The sequence below is a fragment of the Cupressus sempervirens genome, chromosome 10, assembly GCF_028749045.1.
Source record: "Cupressus sempervirens isolate cs-2001-9-10 chromosome 10, ASM2874904v1, whole genome shotgun sequence".
NCBI classification, from domain to species: Eukaryota; Viridiplantae; Streptophyta; class Pinopsida; order Cupressales; family Cupressaceae; genus Cupressus; species Cupressus sempervirens.
Window position 1 is genome coordinate 945,536,286 of NC_143127.1, and position 18,006 is coordinate 945,554,291.

General features: G+C 34.4%; 1 protein-coding gene across 2 annotated transcripts in view; it reads right to left on the reverse strand.

Moving 5' to 3' along the window:
- Positions 1-8,522: 8,522 nt before the first annotated feature.
- LOC149537093 (putative complex I intermediate-associated protein 30) overlaps positions 8,523-18,006 on the reverse strand; it is a 174,766-nt gene continuing 165,282 nt past the window's right edge. For both annotated transcript variants that reach the window (XM_089807088.1, XM_089807087.1), the window contains 2 exons: positions 9,456-9,554; positions 8,523-9,144 (listed from right to left, as the gene is read on the reverse strand). In XM_089807088.1, the coding sequence (XP_089663214.1) occupies positions 8,956-9,144; positions 9,456-9,554 (288 nt within the window). In that variant the 3' untranslated portion in view covers positions 8,523-8,955. The remainder of the gene's footprint in view (positions 9,145-9,455; positions 9,555-18,006) is intronic.

The window sequence follows — 18,006 nt, forward strand, 5'->3', positions numbered from 1 at the left end:
CTGCCTTTTCAAAGCTCTTGTTGGTCTCTCAATCCACATAAACTTTGAAAATTATTTAATCATTTCACCTGCTCTAACATCACCTTCTTCATCGTCTTCAAATTCATCATCTGAAGATTGATTATCTAGGGGGTTTTCATGATCTTGCTGAAAGAAATTAGTCCCTCTCTGAAAAGGGATGTGCTCTTGAAATTGAGTTCCATTCTCATGATTGTTTTCTTCTTGGACCTAAGTCCCATTAACTCTATCATTAGGAGAAGGGTCTCAATTTTTCAGCCACCTTCACACAGCTTCCCAATATCATGTCAGACACATTCACTACTCTTCTATTACGCTTCTTACGTGTACACTCTTGTTGCTCACTAGTATGTGTAGATCTCCTTCCCCACATAAACTTCAACGAAACCCTTCTGAAAGTGTCATGCTTTCTTACTACTACCAGTTGATTGTTCATATACGTTTTAACCATAGAGACGCCACCTCTATTAAAGAGAAAAATTAAAATTTGTTCTTCTGGGTTCTACCTCCAGTAGAGTGCACAAGCTCCTTGCTCTATATTTATGATAATGTAGAACGAATGACTTCTAGGTTTCTTCAAATTCTCTGATTGTGCAAACAACTCCCTAGTAAAGTCCCCAGTTTATTGATACACAAATTACCAGATTAGTTTTCCTATGGAATGATAATCCAATTATGGGAAAACCTAATAGCAATTTGCCAATTGGCAGGTTCCACTCTAACTGAATGCGAGCTTCTACAATTCTGATTTGGCAGAACCAAGGTTGGTAGGCCTATACCTCACACCCTAGAGGTATTTTAGAGCAGATAACTTGTGAAAATTAAGTGTTTTAAGGGATTTTAAAAGTCGATAGATGTTTTTGGATGTAATATATAAATGTATAATAAATTTTCCGACCTTTGTTACATAGATGTATGTCCTTTTTGCAATAAGCATGAAGACTCATAACAATAATCAATAGACCAGTTCCTTAACAAATGGATTCTTTATCATTCTTCTATCAATCATTCACAATGTTTAAAGTAACCCTCAAAGACAAACAAAAAATTTCTTTGAGATAAATTTTTATCACTTTAATGATGTATGAACTGAGATCTATTAGATTTCCACAATCCATGCTAATGTGCTGTCAAATTTCTGGATTTGATTGTGTATGATTTTTTTACATCAACGTTTCGGATCATACTACATGATCCATCATCTCTTTTCTCTCTAGCATCCTGATGATGGATCATGTAGTATGATCCGAAACGTTGATGTAAAAAAATTATACACAATCAAATCCAAAAATTTGACAGCACAGATGTATGAACTGTTGAATACTTATGTAAATTCCAATATTCAGTCATATTGAATTTAACTCCCTTGAAGAGCCCAATAAGATAGCAATTAAGATTGATTTATCAATACAATATTATTGTTTTCCAAACATTAAAATTACTTATTGCATTCAATCAATTGAACAACCAATTAAAGCAAAATTTCAGATTTGCTATGAAGAAACAAAATGAATGAGACAGAAATGATATCACCAAAACATCAATCGAGCACATGAAATCCTTGTATTGAACTTGAAATTCTTTTACCACAAATACATGTGTTGATGGTGCATACAGATAACAAGATCCAAAGTAGACAATAAAATCAACCTTTTTTATAAATATGTGTGTGTGAAAAGTATATGGTCATGAATTATGATATTTTATATCCAAATTCGGTCCTTATAATTATAGACATCAAATTGGTTACAAAATGAAAGGGTATGACCCTTTGTTTACAAAATTTTATCCTAATCGACTAACTAATTACAACTGTCAATTAAGCAAAACAAGTTCCTAAAGGAAAGAGATTCATTGTGTCAAATTTGATGATGATTCTTCACTAAAGTCATTACACTTTTTGATGCATTCCTAGTATTTGTCGTCTTCTAGCAAGTCAGCATCGACAACCACCTCACAAACTTTGATCTCCAATTCGACCATCTTCTCGATATGTCATCTTGTCCTTGTCATCTCCAAGTTATCGTTCATTGTTGCTTCCAAGGCTTGATCTAGCATCACATAGCACATCCCCATTCATGTCTCTCAGTTGATCGTCTCTCCATTCGCATCATGCCAAGATAAGACTCCATGCTCTGTTATCAATTCTTCAAACAACTAAAAAGTGGACTTAAATTCCTAAGTATATATGTTATGATCATGGATCAACTTATTTGCCTCTTGGATGTCGTCATCCTCTGCCAATTCATTATTTTCCTCGACTAGTTTTATGTACACCTCACTATGCTAAAGGGCCATAGGTTTATATGCATTATATAGATCCCAAACCTACCCTAACTTGGTCAATAGCATCTTGAAACAATTTCTTAGTATGGAGCCAGATATCTCCATTTGAATCATAGATACATTCTCTACCCTTGTGTTTTCTTCTTTTAACATTTTCAATTTAGTTTTCAAAGCATTATCAAATTAGTTTTCAAAGCATTATCAAATTACTGAGTCATGGGTTGCATCTGTGGCTTTCCTCTTTTTAGCAAGCTCTCATACATTGCTCTACAATTGTCCCTCTCAAAAGTTACTTGCTTCATTTGGGCTTAGTTAAACAGAGCCATGTCAACTTGCATAGTTGTTTATTTAAAAGGGTCTATTACCCCTACCTTCAAAGTCATTAAATGTCCAAAATCCTGATCTATGTCAATAATCTATGGCCTTTTGTGTGGAGGGTATAGGACCCATAATAGCATGGATTTCTCATCTTCAACAAACCTTGAACCAATAATCACATCTTTGACACCCTGCACATCTAGCTTCATATCCTTCTTTCCAGACTTGATCAAACTATTAGAAATATAAGAGGTGCTTAAATCTCATCCAAGCATAACTATGATCCCTGCTTCATTGAGTAGTTGTCTCCCTCTTGTTGGAGTCGTGTTTTCTATTGCTCTTTTGATATCTTCCTTTAAATTGGCCATCAGCTCTTGTTCGTTCTCTAGAGTAATGTTTTGGACACTTTGCCTTAACTTCTTCTCTTTGTAATTATACAGAAGAACAATGAATTCTTTAGATTTGACAAAAGCATCATCACTTATAAATTTGTTGGATTCAAGGAGTCTTTCATCCTTTTCAGCATTTACTCTATCAAGAATCTAAACATTATGTTCCAGTACTTGCAGTGATGGTCAATCCAAGGTCCTAGTTAATGGAACAGGGGATTGTGGTACATTATGAATGTCATCTTTAAATTGTTCAAATGCCTATTGTCCTTGCTCTTCCAGCTCTCTATTTTGATCCTACAACTTTCATTGAATCTCCTATCATTCCATATTTTTGAAGCTTTCTTCATATTCAATGCCTTGGTGGATATAGTCACCCAATTTTTGTGATTTTTGTTGAAGCATAGCATCAGTCGAAGTGATATACTCGTTACATTGAATATTTGTATTCATGATTTATATGAACATTGTTTTATGTCTTATATTATTGATAAGAATTATATATATATAATTACCTAAACAGGTTATAACTTCTTCAAACACCAAAATCTTATTTATTTCAGTTGTTCGACATTTTGTCAAACACTTTGCAAGCAAGTTCTAATATCAATATAATATCCTCTTACAAGGAACTAATATGCAAGTGCAATTCTTTTGGTATTTTCAATGCAAATACATGGAAACTAGATATGAAATGCAAAACAATTGACATACAATAATGACTACAGTAATGCCAAAATTTGATTCTAAATTATCATAGCAAAATCATATGCTTATAAAGTACAATGATAACTACTAATAGTTACAAGAGGAACCTGATAATAGTGATGCCCAAGAATGGAAATGAATCAAACATAGATATTGCAGCACGACATCATGCATGCATACTGTAGCAGCCAAATCTATTCTCCAATTTAAGCACAAATAGAACTCCTGAATTGAAGCTCTCTTGAATACCAAATTTAATCGATATTTCACCACCTCAAATGGTTGCAACATTGAAGAGTTGACATTCTCCAATGGCTGACTGAAATCAGATACCTTAGTTTTTTTCCCAACTTAATATCAAATGCAATTCACAATAATTGGATACAATAATCAAATGATAAACAATGAAGCTCTCACCTCTATTTATATTTTTCCTTCACCCTTCTAGAAGGAAATAAAATATTAATTTATTGCATTTTCTAGAAGCTTCCCCCTTCCAATAATTAATGCACTCTCTAAAAGTTCCTCCCTTGCAATACAATTATTAATTGTGCTTTTAGAAAATTAAATTACTAGAAGCTTCCGTCTTCCAATAATTAATGCACCCTCTAGAAGCTTCTCCCTTGCAATACAATAATTAATTGTGCTTCTAGAAAATTAAATTAGTAGAGGCTTCCCCCTTTCCAATAATTAATACACTCTCTAAAAGTTTGTCCTTTACAATACAATAATTAATTGTGCTTCTAAAAAATTAAATTACTAGAAGCTTTCTTCTTCCACTAATTAATGCACTCTCTAGAAGCTTCTCCCTTGCAATACAATAATTAATTGTGCTTTAGAAAATTAAATTACTAGAGGCTTCCCCCTTTCCAATAATTAATGCACTCTAGAAGCTTCTTGCTTGCAATACAATAATTAATTGTGCTTTTAGAAAAATTAAATTACTAAAAGCTTCACCCTTTCCAATAATTAATGCACTCTAATAAATTAAATTAATTAAATATAAAGTCACCCTTTTTTTAATGACCTTATAAGAAATTAATTTAATCAATTTCTCTTTATTTCTCCACTTAGCCTTCGAAGAACGTAAGGGCTAAGAACTCCACTGAGATGCTAAAAAGATGTGGACATTACAATATTTATATATTATAAAATATATATATATATATATGGTTAATATATTAATATTACAAATATGCTTAAAGGTGAGTTATACATATAGTTAATTAAAGATGATTAACTATAGGAACATGTTTCTTGAAGAGACATGTCTCCTCTTCTCACATTTATATGAAATCCAAATCTGCATTTGGAAAGCATCAATCATATTGGCAATGTTACTACATTTGCAGAAACGATCCTAGAAAAACGACATGGTATAAGAGCCTACCTACAAATGTAAAAATGGAAAGAGGCACATATTATGTGCATATAACATCAAAAGAAGAAGGAAGAGGACAAGTGATTGATCCTATACATGATCCTGGAGAATCAATAGACTTACACGTTAGCAAAGATCACACAATAGCAATAGAAAGCATCCAATCTAGGTGGATATATATATATATTGCCACGTTTAATACGAAGACCAATGTTGGAGATCTGTGAGTATCAGAGATAAACTAAAGCCAACAATAAGATTGCTACAAGAACTCATCCCAAAACCAACACTCAATGTGTGTTAGAGAAGACGATGACCAAATCACAATAGATATAGGGGAATTGAATATTCAGATGAATAAAGTTATAGAAGATTTGCGATTACATTATGAATTGAGATAACAAAGGATCAATTGACTTTCACAATAAGAAATTGATTCAAACTGATATAATGGGAATATATAAGAGGGTTACAAACTGATATAATGGGAATATATAAGAGGGTTACAGACTAAAGAGAATGACGGAGATAAGGATGCAATAAGAAATAGATATATGTCTCAAACTTCTATCTGATAATTATTCCTAATCTAAGACAGTATCACCATCGTCTAAGGTGTTAATTATTGTTAGTTGGACAGCTGTTATTTCTGACCCAGAAATAGCAGTAGTATTTATGGGTAGCTTGGACAGTTGTTCGTCCTTATCTATGAATAGCAATAGTATTTATGGGTGGTTTGGACAGTTGTTTGTCCACTTGCCAAGAATTAGTAAATGGTTATTATTTACTAATTTTAGAGATTCCCTTTTGGACACCTTGCAACCAATTCTATTATTGGCTGTCAAGTTGTCTTAATCTCAGCCGTTGGTTTGATTTAATCTCAGTCACTGGTTTACCAACAGGAGTAGTATAAAAAGGGGTCATTGGGTCATTTGGATGAAGAAGTTTTTGGAAAAACGTTTGCAGTGTTAGCAAGGGCGCAGTGTTAGCGTGGAGATAGCACTGGAGAATATCAGCAGGAGAAATTGGGAGGTTGTCGAAGTTCTGCCAGTGAGAGGCAAAGAATTTTGTATCTCTTGATTTGCTGAAGTTTAATATAATTCCTCATCTGTAGAACTGGTTTTCCCTTAGGGGTTTTTCCAGGGACAATTTGTCCGAAAATATTGGGTTCATTGTGTTGCGCATTTCTTTCCGTATTTTATAAGTGAAGTTGCAGCTGTATTATTTTTCGATATTAGCTGGGAATTTATTTTCAGCAGTTTAATAATCGTTTATGATAGGAGATTAATAATCAGTGACTGCAATAGTTGATTTTTCACATAAGGCATAGAAAACAAAATATATTAAAGTGTAATTTGGTGCAGAGGAAAGGTAAAAGGCATCGAAAGGGAATAAGACATCAAACTTAGTCACATCAGCTTCTAGAAAAAGTATTACCAAACACCACTAAGGCATCGAAAGGGAATATCATGTTTGATTTATGTTGTTGTCACATCTTTTATGTCATTGTTGTTTACATTTGCATGTGATGTATTCAACAACATGATTCTATTCATGAAAGTATGATGGTACCCAAATGGATAGGGTGAGAAATTGACGTCATAGATTATATATGAAATGGTGGAAGTAATTTTAGGAGCAATTGTATCTCATGTGTTTCATTTGGAAAAAGTAATTTACCTTTCAAAGAAGATTATATCATATATTCCAATTGAAAGAATAAGTGTGAGTTTGTTCACTAGTTTAGAAGGTTTATAGTATTGTTTCCTATTTTTAGGTCTCAAAACATTGATACAACTCTCTTTTGAAAAGTTGGCTAAGATTTGAGCTTTTCTCATCTTGTTGTAGGCACATTACCATATAGGCTTTAGTTCTCTAATGAACAAAAGGCCCACAAGCATTTTACGTTATGACCACATTTATCTTTGTTTTACATGACATCACTCAAAGAATTGTTTACAATATTTATGTAGAATTTGCAAACAAATTTGCTTACTTTTGAGTAAATTGGAGATATTTATATTACAAAGTGTAATACATTTTTTTAATAAAACAATTACGGTGTGCATAGCGATACACGATAAATGGGATATGAATCCTCTTTTAGACATTATCTAAAATATAGAATTGTTTTTAAAAGGTGCAATAATTATAAGGATCACATATGTCAAAAAAAATTCTAGCCTGCAATATTTCTATTAATATATTATGGACAACTAATATAATAGTTGATAACACTATGGTGATATTAATGAATAGATTTATATATAGATTCAAGATAGCTCAACAATTACTTTTTTCAATTTCTTCTAATATATCCGATGCATAAATTTTACTTTTATTTTTCGATTAAATTTTGTAGAAGTCCATAATGGCACCATCTACATAAAAACTTATTCCTTCAATGTTTTGAATTATACTAGACTGTAATATTTGATGTACACAAAAATAATGTAAACTTATATATTTAACTCTTTATCTTTCATATCTTGAAATGAAATCAACCCCTTCCATTCTCTAAACCCCAAAACACCTAAAGAAAAATATATTCATAAATTCACCCTCTACCCATATATATCACCTAGTCATACGTAGACTAAATTCACCCTCTACCCTTATTACCTAGTCATAAATCTATCTACTTCTCCAAAATTGAAAACTGCATTATAGATAAGTGCTATATCATCTTCCTTAATATCCGATGACACCCTTAACTTTGGTTACTAGAAAGCACAAACACAACGTAGTAGCCATGCAGCCACGAAAATAGCTAATATAATAAGGGGCAGTTTTTTAAATAAAATAATAATAATAAACTGTCCCAAAAACCCCCTTTGTATGCTTTTCGGTTTTCTTGGCTGCATAGCCACTGCCCAAACAAAAGACAAACGTGGGGAAGAAATTATTTCTTTTCTTAATTTGCGTCAATTATTTTTCTGGAAACATTTTAAATGAAGTGACCTAGGTTTGTGATAATTATTGATGATGCAAACATTTCTACACTAATAATTCAAGGCAACGTGAGCTACCCATTTATACATAATGATAAGCTCCAAAAGTTTGTAGCCCTTGTCTTGTAAATTGGCACCTATTGCCATCCATCGTGCAATTGTTTAGATTAAAAGATAAGCGACTAAAGGCCAATGGACATGCAATCATGACTAAGCCCCAGCTAGCTCTTTAAATTTAATCTTTAGGCCCTTGGAGATACTCTATTGATTTATTAGAGAGAAAATTGCCCATTGAGGCACACATCCAATTAGTCCATCTATGTTTTCGAGTCTAAACCATTTTCTACAAATTATTGTCCAAAATGCCAGATGCTTTTCTCAATACCCAGCTTTTAGGACTTAAAAGATATAGAATAGTACTGTGAATACAAGTGACCGCTTGCATATAACTTGTCAAAGAACCAATAGAAATGATTTTAAGAGGTGAATTAATGATATAACGTAGTATCTCACAAATAATCACCAAAATTGGCATTCTTCGCATGCATTCAATGCTAATCACAACTTAAGAAAAGGCCCTTATTACATTGCAATAAACCACTCCATACTGATTCCTCAATGGCCAACTCTTCTTGAACACAATCTCATCGCAGCATACGACTACAAATAAATATATGGCAAGAAATTCCGAGTCAACATTTTGGAATATTGTTTATACTTTACAGGCACTCCTTAATCATTAGTACAACTTTAACCACCCAAACAAAACATAAAGGTTCAGATCATCAAAACAAAGAACCCAAGGCTGCATACACATGGTACTAAGCATTCCAAAATGACATTGTACTATTCCCAACATATAATTCAATCCATAAGAGGAAAATTCTACAAGTTGACACGAATTTCAGGTTGTTCTCAAGGCCTTAATCCAATCTATTTCAAGTCTGAACTCACCAGGTCCAGTAACAGCACCCAGTGGCCCACCTTCTGCATTGACCGATAGAGACATCCCAACAATTCGTGAAGGATTCATCTCAAGGCGTGAATCCATTACATTTCCACGCCAAGTTGGTAAATAGCGAGCAAGAGGAATCTTCAAAAGAACACATGGTGCACAAATGCTTTATCATGTCAATATCATTGCGACAGAAACATTCAAACAAGCAGAAATCTAATTAAATGATGTAACCTTTATAGTACACAGGATATAGGCATCAAGATTTCTGAAAAGTCAAAATCATATGAAGCAATGCATTTTATGGATCCCCAATCTTCCGCATTAAGCTGCTATTACTTAGTGATGCTAGTCATATCATGCATCTCTTGAAGCCTCCATATCCAGTACATTAATACAACAATTCCTTTTTGTAATATTAAAATCAGCACTAAAAATGGACAGCTTACCTTTGCTATATACCAATCACCTTTAGGTACAAAAACAAACGCCTGCCATGTATTATCTTCTGCTCCACCTGGCACATTCACCCAGTTTTCTGTATGTATCTGTACACCTCATCAACCAACTAATCAGCACCAAAAACTAGAAGGTCCAAATAATCATCGGTTTTATGTTATACTCTTTTCTAGTTATGTTTGGACCCAGAAATTCATTGATAAATACTGAATCCTTTTTTCCAGTCAAAATTAGAAATGTGTTTCACCTGCCAAATAAAACATATGAATCTTTAAATGTAATTTGCCTGCAATGATTTACTTAGCTTTTTGTTCCTGGATCAGACTTCAAACACGTTGAAATGTTTGAAACCATGTATTACAAAGGTGGGCAAAGTCACCAAAATCAGTATTAACTAATCACAATATCTTTTAACTTTCATCCAGAATATAGCAATCAGAGGTCAAAATTTTCTGGACAAACTATTTTATATATTTCTCTAACCGATATAACTTTGAAAGGCCATCCCCATCAATGGACTGATTGTGCAAGAAGCCTATGGAAATAAAAAATATTAACAGACCATGGCAACATCCCTAATAAACCCTAGCCATTTAAAGTGTCCATAATGAGTCATTCCAAATGTTCATAGTCCTAACCCTATGAGCACCTAGACGGAATTATTCTAAATTATATGACTGCTGTTTTAGAAAAGAAAAAACACTTGAATCCAGTAACGTGTGCTTCCTTTTCCTCAATTCTTCATATGGTCATTCATCAGATCACTACATCCCAAATCATATTCTAGCATAAATTCAGGTACATTACTAGCATCATCCCACCAGTTTGTCAAGTGGATTCAAGCTAAAGTTTAGTGATGCAAGTACACCTTGGGGTTGGCCTTTTTCTTGCATCACCCAAAACTACTTGTCTTTATTAGGTTTTCGCATTGTTGTCCTCAATTTTCTCATGGATTCGTAGGTGTATTGTCTACAATTTTGATGTTCTAGATAATGTGTTGAAAAGAAAATTCATCATCCTTGAATTGTCCTTTATTTTGCATTTTTCATGCATCCTTTTTTAGGGTTTCTGTCAAGTTAAACACCACCTTGCTTGTCAGAACAAGTTGTCCTTCTCTGACCGCAACCACTTGATTTTTTGGTAACCTTCAAATCTTTTTCTTAGATTAGTGTTTTGTTCTTAGTCTTGGTTTTGCCCTAGGATTGTAGCATTTTAAATTCCACTTGTTTTGAGGTATCATAGGCCTCAAACGAAGTTGGCTAGGTAAAGTTATTAAGGAATTAAGCATGTTTTCTGGCTTCTCTCCATATCCTTGTTCTTTAATTGAAAATCTCAAAAAAGTGGTTTTTTTATTGACAATTGAATGAAATAAAAAAAGTGAATTACATGTAAAGTGGGTTCAGAATCCCATTTTAAAATTTCACATCATTCTGATGAGATTGAGACAGATTTTAATGATTTTCTAATGTAAATTTAAAACATGATAGACATTTTATGCAATGAAGTGGAGTTCTTATCTAATATTGCATATCATCACATATGCAAGTCATCTATTTATTTCCATTGTCAATATTTTGAGCTCTAGTCATAAATGGGTGTTCCACTCTCAATATTTTGAGCTCAAGTGATAAATGGGAGTTTTTAAAATGCAAATACAATATTAGAATCAAAGTTGTAAATACATGCATAAGGGTTTAAATAGCCCATCATTATTCTTGATGGCCTTTTAAACATGATTGCATGTATATTATAAACACTTCGATTTCCATTACATATCTATTTAATCAAACACATGCAAATGCATTTGAAAAGTGTGTCTTAACTGATTCTAGAGCAAGGTGGTAATTTTGAATCAGTTTACATATGTTTGAAGTTTAAAACGATGTTAGGTGTTTCTAAAAAACATCATCACTACTTTTCAAACTTATGCAAGTATAAGTGGTGATTTTAATCCCAAATGCAAATGCATTAGGTAATCAAAAATGCATCATTAAAAGCCCTAATACTTAAAGCCCTTGGATGGCAATTTTGAGGAGATTTGCATATGTTTTAAACATCAAAATAGTGAAAATACATATGCAAATGATAAATAAAACGGCTTTATTCTCCTAACAGCTATATTTTTTCTAGGTGGCGATATTTTATGTAAATAAATGTTTTAAAATGAATGTAATCTTTATACAAAGGCCCACTTTTATCATTATATATATGTTGTGTTTCGCCTTAAGAGTCCATAAGTGGTGATTTTGGGCTCATACCCACACCCATTACCAATGCAAATGCATTTAAAACACATTTCCTTCCTTCTATATGAAGTGTTTCGCATCAAGAGTTCATAGACGGTGATTTCTGAAGAATTTGCATGCTTTTAAGAGTTGTGTTTTGCAAAAAAAACAGCCTATATAGGGCACGGTTTTGACTAAAAACAGCTTAGAGGAGAAGAATCTCAAGTATTAAGAGCTGCATTTGGAGTTTGAAAGCCCGTATATGGTACATTTTTGCCAAAAATGGGATTTGCAACTTGACTTCTTCATTAAATCTGTGTTTCTTCCTTCTTAGGTACCATTTTTTGTTTGATATTGCATCATGTAACAAGCTCCAGCATTTGCAGGTTTGATTTGGTCTCTCTTGTTGCCATTATCATGCATTTTTGTTCTCTATCTTGAACACTTGTCAAATCCACTATTGACTCAAGAAATACATTGATTTGAAGAAGAATTCTTCAAATATTCTTGCCTATATAGCTTCAAACTTGAGACCTTTTCCTCATTTTGAAATCACTAAGATTTGTTTCAGATTTTGAAAGACTTTTTCATTTGCATTTTCTCAAGTAAGGAGGTAAGTTTTTTGTGCAATTTTGGGGCTTTGTTTTTCATGTGTTGTATATATATATAAAAAATTTCAAATGCAAGTCTTCCATTTCATTTTCAGATTTGCAAGCCTTTAGGTTTGATATGATCCTTCTAGTTTCGTCTAAAATTTCTTCAAGTTGCATATCCAAGAAGCTCTTCATTCCCTTATATACAGTATGGATTAAAAAAACAGTTCTAAACGTTGAGTTGCTTTGAAAAAGCAAGTTATTTGTCTTACATGCAAGTGCAAGATAAAAGTCCACTTTTCAAGCACATTACACACTGATTCCATGCTTTTACCAAGGCTGCAAATGGATTTAAAAACCCCACTTAGATGATGCCTCACAACGTGTATAAATATCCATTGTTGCTTCATTTTTCTACATAAAGCTTGCTTTCTGCATGTGCACTACTCTCATAAAAAATCGTTTTTGGTTTTTCTCCCCATTAAAAGAGTTGATTTCACCCAAAATTGATAACCCTCCATTGTCCTAAGTTTCCAGGCAACTTCCTGTCTTGCACACTTCCAAATCTTCACATTTGTGCATACAAATAAGCTTCCTATGGATCCCTCACATGAAGATGTACTTGCCTTTTGGGATTTTCATGTGACAATTGCCTGCAGACACAACATTCCAGTCAAAGGTGAGGACAAGAAAATGATGAAATACCAGTATAACCAGTACCATAATTTCATACCTACCTTACAAGTTACTTCATATTGTGACGAGATAAGAGATACTAAGATTTCTCACTTGGACATGGAGAAGTTCCTAAAAAAGGTTGATGCTTCTACATCAGAAGACATGTTCTACATCAAACAAAGCTATATACATATGGTCTCTACCTTTCCTCTGGCTGCTCTAGAGCCTAAGTTTGTACTTGCATGTGTCAAGAATTTAGATCACTCATTTAGATCCATTAGAGATCATGATGGGATGCCAGTCATAAGTCTTCACCTTGAGACTATTGATAGGATATTCAAAGTTCCTCACTCCAGTGGTTACAAATATCTCAAAACAAAAGGCTTTGGAAAGGTAGAATGAGGATAGTACATACTGCATCATCAAGTACATCAATGCCCATTGGTTGATCAACAAGAGACCAAATCTCACAAGATGCTAAAAGGGTGTGCATTGTTCTGAATTAGAAGAAAAGATAAATGATCTCATTACTCTACTAAACCGCATTGCAAGACTCGTGGGATCAAGCACTTTCAAGCATTGGATATATATCTCTCTTATTGTTAGGTCTGAGAAGGAAAAGATATTTTTGGGAGAGATGATTAGTGATATTTAATGTGAGCAGTTGTCTCTAGTTTCTTCCACTAGTGTATATTATATATGGAATCATACTTGGTTTACATCTGGTATCAGAGCTATGTTCAAACATTGGGATCTCTGTGTTTATGTTGCCCATGTAGTTGTTGCTGCGTTGGTTGAGTGCGAGTGTCTTGGTGAGAACTCGTGATCTTTGTTGCTTTGGTATCTACTCGTGATGGACTTGCTTGTCTAGTAGATGCAACTAGAGCAGTGTGTGGAGAAGGAAGTGAGTCTTCCTGGCTTTGTAGGTGGGATCGATGTGCCTTGGATGGTTGGTTGCTTGTGTGACCCTTTTTGGATGGAACCACTGATTGGTGTCCATGTGTTGGCTTGTGTGCCTCTTTTTGTTTCTCCTTGTGGAGTAGGTGCATTGTTTCCCTCTTTTCTCCTGATTGTAAGTTGATGAATGAATCTTATTTGTGATTCTTTATTTTGTTGTTATAATGATGAAATGGTTCCTTTCATTGAAAATGAGTGTTTATTGTGAATCATTGCAAAGTTGTAGTTTTGCATTATATATTTGGGTTAATGACTTAAGTCCCCAATCTGATTGTTCTTAAGCTTATGTAAAACTGTATTAATTTGATGGATATCTAAATGTTGCATTGCATGGAAATTTTTGTTTTTTGCATATGCATGAGATTACTGATGGTATACTATTTGATGTGTGTGAGTGTGTTCTCTAACATTGCTAGGATGATGTATTCCTTAGCATTGTGTGGTGATTTATCCCTTTTGTGTGACTGTACTCAGTCATCACCTGTAATGTGATTTGTTTGATGCCTTATTTTATTGGGTTGGAGGTACTTTCCTCATGTTGTTGGGCTAGCATTATTTTTTAGTAATTCCCTCTCTTGGAGTAGTCATCAAATTTTATCTATCGCTCTCTTTGTGACAGTTGTCACATTTGACTTATTGTTGAAATGAGCTCTTTTTTTTGGTACTTACTGTTGGAATTGATAATTCCCCCATTTGGGCTTTTGATTATGTTTCATGATGACTATTCTGGATGTGTATTATTGCTGCCCAGTTGTGTGTTGTGACTCTATCATGTTCATCTCGAACCTCTAGTAGTACGTTCAAGGGATAATATCATGGAGAACATGCTAGTGTGTCTTTGTTAGATTTAAAGTTGTTATTGTAACTGAATGGTTTAAATGGTGAGTAAACGTAGTGTATTCTTAAAGAAATTGAAAGGTATGTACTTGTTCTATAGTGACTCTTGGACCCTTGCTTGAAAATCTTTCAGTTCATTATGCACTAGTGCTTATGTTATGCTTAATTAATGAATTTATGAAAGAAAAGTAATGATGGTTTCAATGTGTGATTTACCTTTCATTCCATGCCTTATGTTGTTGTCGGGCATGTGTGTCCTTGTGTGGTTTTGGACATTTTGTCCGTCGCTTGTCTTGGTGGCCAAGACTGTTGTTTTTGCCTTTGTGGTTTTGTCTTGAGTGGTGGCTCAGATCGTAGATCTTAGGTCTCTTTTAGCTTCTTCATGTTGTAGTCCTTGTCGATATCTTTTCGATACTTTTCAAATGGATTCAATCCGAGTTCGGACGTAAAAGCTATGGCTTCTGGAGTTGTTGATTGATGTTCCAAGTATCTTTTGAGTAGAGGCCAATTCAATCATGTCATATCGTATTTTCAATCATGTCATATCGTATTTATGGCCATTGGAGAAGTTTAACTCCTTATGTTATTCATAACGGAAGAGTTATCTTGTCTTCATAATCTACTAGGTACTTGTTGGAGTTTGTGCTTGGGTTTTTGTGTTTCCTATTGCACTGACCCACCCTTGTGAGGTGTAGTGTGGTTTGTGAGCGTTCCTTGTTGTGGATGATGTTGCCTTATCGTTTAGGAGTGACTCAGTTCTTTGATGAGTCTACATTCTCCTTTCTGGATGTTGACCTTGGCACATCTCCGTATTCTTTCTCTCTTGAGAGAGTAGGCTAGTGTGGTTATGCCACTAGCTCAGTAGTGTTCTCTTGTGAGTATGTTGATGGTTGGGGAAATTGTGAGTTCCCTAACGCGTCTTGGGCTGATTTAGTGTAGAGGTTGAGAGAGACTCCCTCTCAGTCCTAATACTCTGTAGTATCCTTCTTCCTAAGCTTATATCTTCATGTGGATTGTCTCAATCAATTTTTCACATTAACCGTTGACTGGAGGCTAGAGATTGAGTTTAGCAATAGTTTGGGTGCAGTTTTCCTAGCATGGTGCTAGATTGACGAAAGTCTTTGAACCTTGTGAGAAGGTGATATCTTGTTTGGTTGGGTTATGTTACCCTAGTTTCCAGTGGTAGTTGAGCTTTTGTGCCATGGTGAGGCGTCGTGCTCCTACGCTTGGTGGTGAGTAGTCTTTTGGAGTGTGTCCTTTTGTTGGTAAACTTTCATTCTCTTTGTTCTAATGGTGAGTTTACGTGGATTCCAGAATGATCATGTGTGACATGATAATATTCTTGGGAATTTTGGGATGGTTTTTCCCCATGATTCCAACTCTTGTTGGAAGTGTGCCTTGTTTTGACCTTGTTTATGGTCTTGTAGTTGGTACATGTTGTAGTTGGGCACCTGTTGACGAGGTAGAGAGGCTTGTTCCTTACCTTGTATTGTTGATTTTATGGCTAGATGGTTTTTCCTAGCGCATAGAAGGTTCCTTGTTGGAGGACCTTCTGTCTGTGTGACACCCATTCTCTCGTGGTTAACCTATTTGGGGGTTAACGTGATGGTTTGAGAACGTTGGAGTGATTTGGGTTTGACTTGTACAGAGTTGTTGAGTCATTCCTATTGCTCACTTTTGATTTTGGTTCTTATGTGTTTTGGTTTCTATTCTTGGATTGCAGGCTTCCAGGAGTAAGCCTAGTCTTTGGGGGGGATGATGTAGTGCCTCTCCCATTTGACTTTTGTAAGTCGTCCTGATGGATGCAACCTTGATGATCTTTTGTTGTGATGGGATCATGATTGTGACCCTGAGTGGTCTACACCGTTGAGGTGTTTGGATTTATGTTTCTTTATCAGTTGCGTTGATTATGCTTTTGACTGATCTTTGAGATTATGATGTGATTTTTGATTCACTGAGGTTTGTGCCAGTGGTTACCAAGATCAATGTGGTATCATGAGGTTGTTCTGTGATTACCCTGAGATGTGTGCAGAGATTGCACTATGTTCTTTTACCATGCTACACTAGACTAGGTTCCTGTAGCAGTGGTTAGTCATGTTTATGACTGTGTTTGCTTATGTGTTTTAAATGCCTTTTTAATGCAGAGTAATCAATCATTATTAAATGCTTAAGTAATTAGAATGGATTGTTCTTGTTGGATTATTTGGTTATGTGTTGCGGGCATTTACCTTGTTATATTTCTGATTAGAGAGATATTTGTTACTCATGTTATGTTTACATTTGAGAGGACCCGAGGGTCAGATGTTACTCTTTGATTCCAGTATCATAGATATTAGACTACTATGCTGTTCAGTTAATCATATTGCATGATGATGCCATTTTGAGATGACAGTGTGTTTTTTGATGATATCTGGTTATTTGGTATTTGGACATACCTCTGATTATGTTATGTGATGGATTTAATGCTATGGTTATTTACTTCATTCCTACGTTGTTATGCTTTATGCGAACGTGAGTGATGTAAATAGATTATTTTAATATAATTAATTAAATGGTTAAATTAGGTGATTTAATGCATTTATTGCTTCGGCTATGTTATTATATGCAATTGCACTTGATCATGTTGTTTAGTGTGCAGGATTTATATCCCTGGCAGTGGCACATGGAGTTAGTGATTCAGCCATTCATATTTTACCAATGTCGTCCTTATATGGTCGACGTATCCTTTATTAAAATGTTTAAATTAAACCTTTCGGTGATTATTAAATCCGAACTCATTTGCATTATGTGATTAGACCAGTAAGCGTGTCTGTGCATTTAGAGGTTCGCATTGTCGCGAAAGTTGTTTAAAGAGATTTATGTGTTTTTGAGTTTTTGGGCTTTTTAATTGATTTATTTTAATTTCTGGCAGCTTTGCCATAGATGAATTCCTATTTATAGGAATAGCCTATTTTCATTTGGGTCGTTTCGGGGTTTAACTGGATTGGCTGGTTAAATGCCCTAATCTATTATTCACCCAAAAAGTGAATAAGTATCCAAAAGGAATTTAATTCCTCACTTCACTTTTGAATTGGAAAGTTGGAGAGTAAAACCCAAAATCCTCTTCATGAGGATTTACTGTTTTGTTCGTTGTGGGAGCTACGGGCGTGGGATCGTCGGGAGGTTGGGCTCGTTAGATTTAGCTCGGGGAAACCTTGGATTGCCGCGATTTTCAGCTACTTCTGTGGGATATTTATTTTATGGTTCAAATT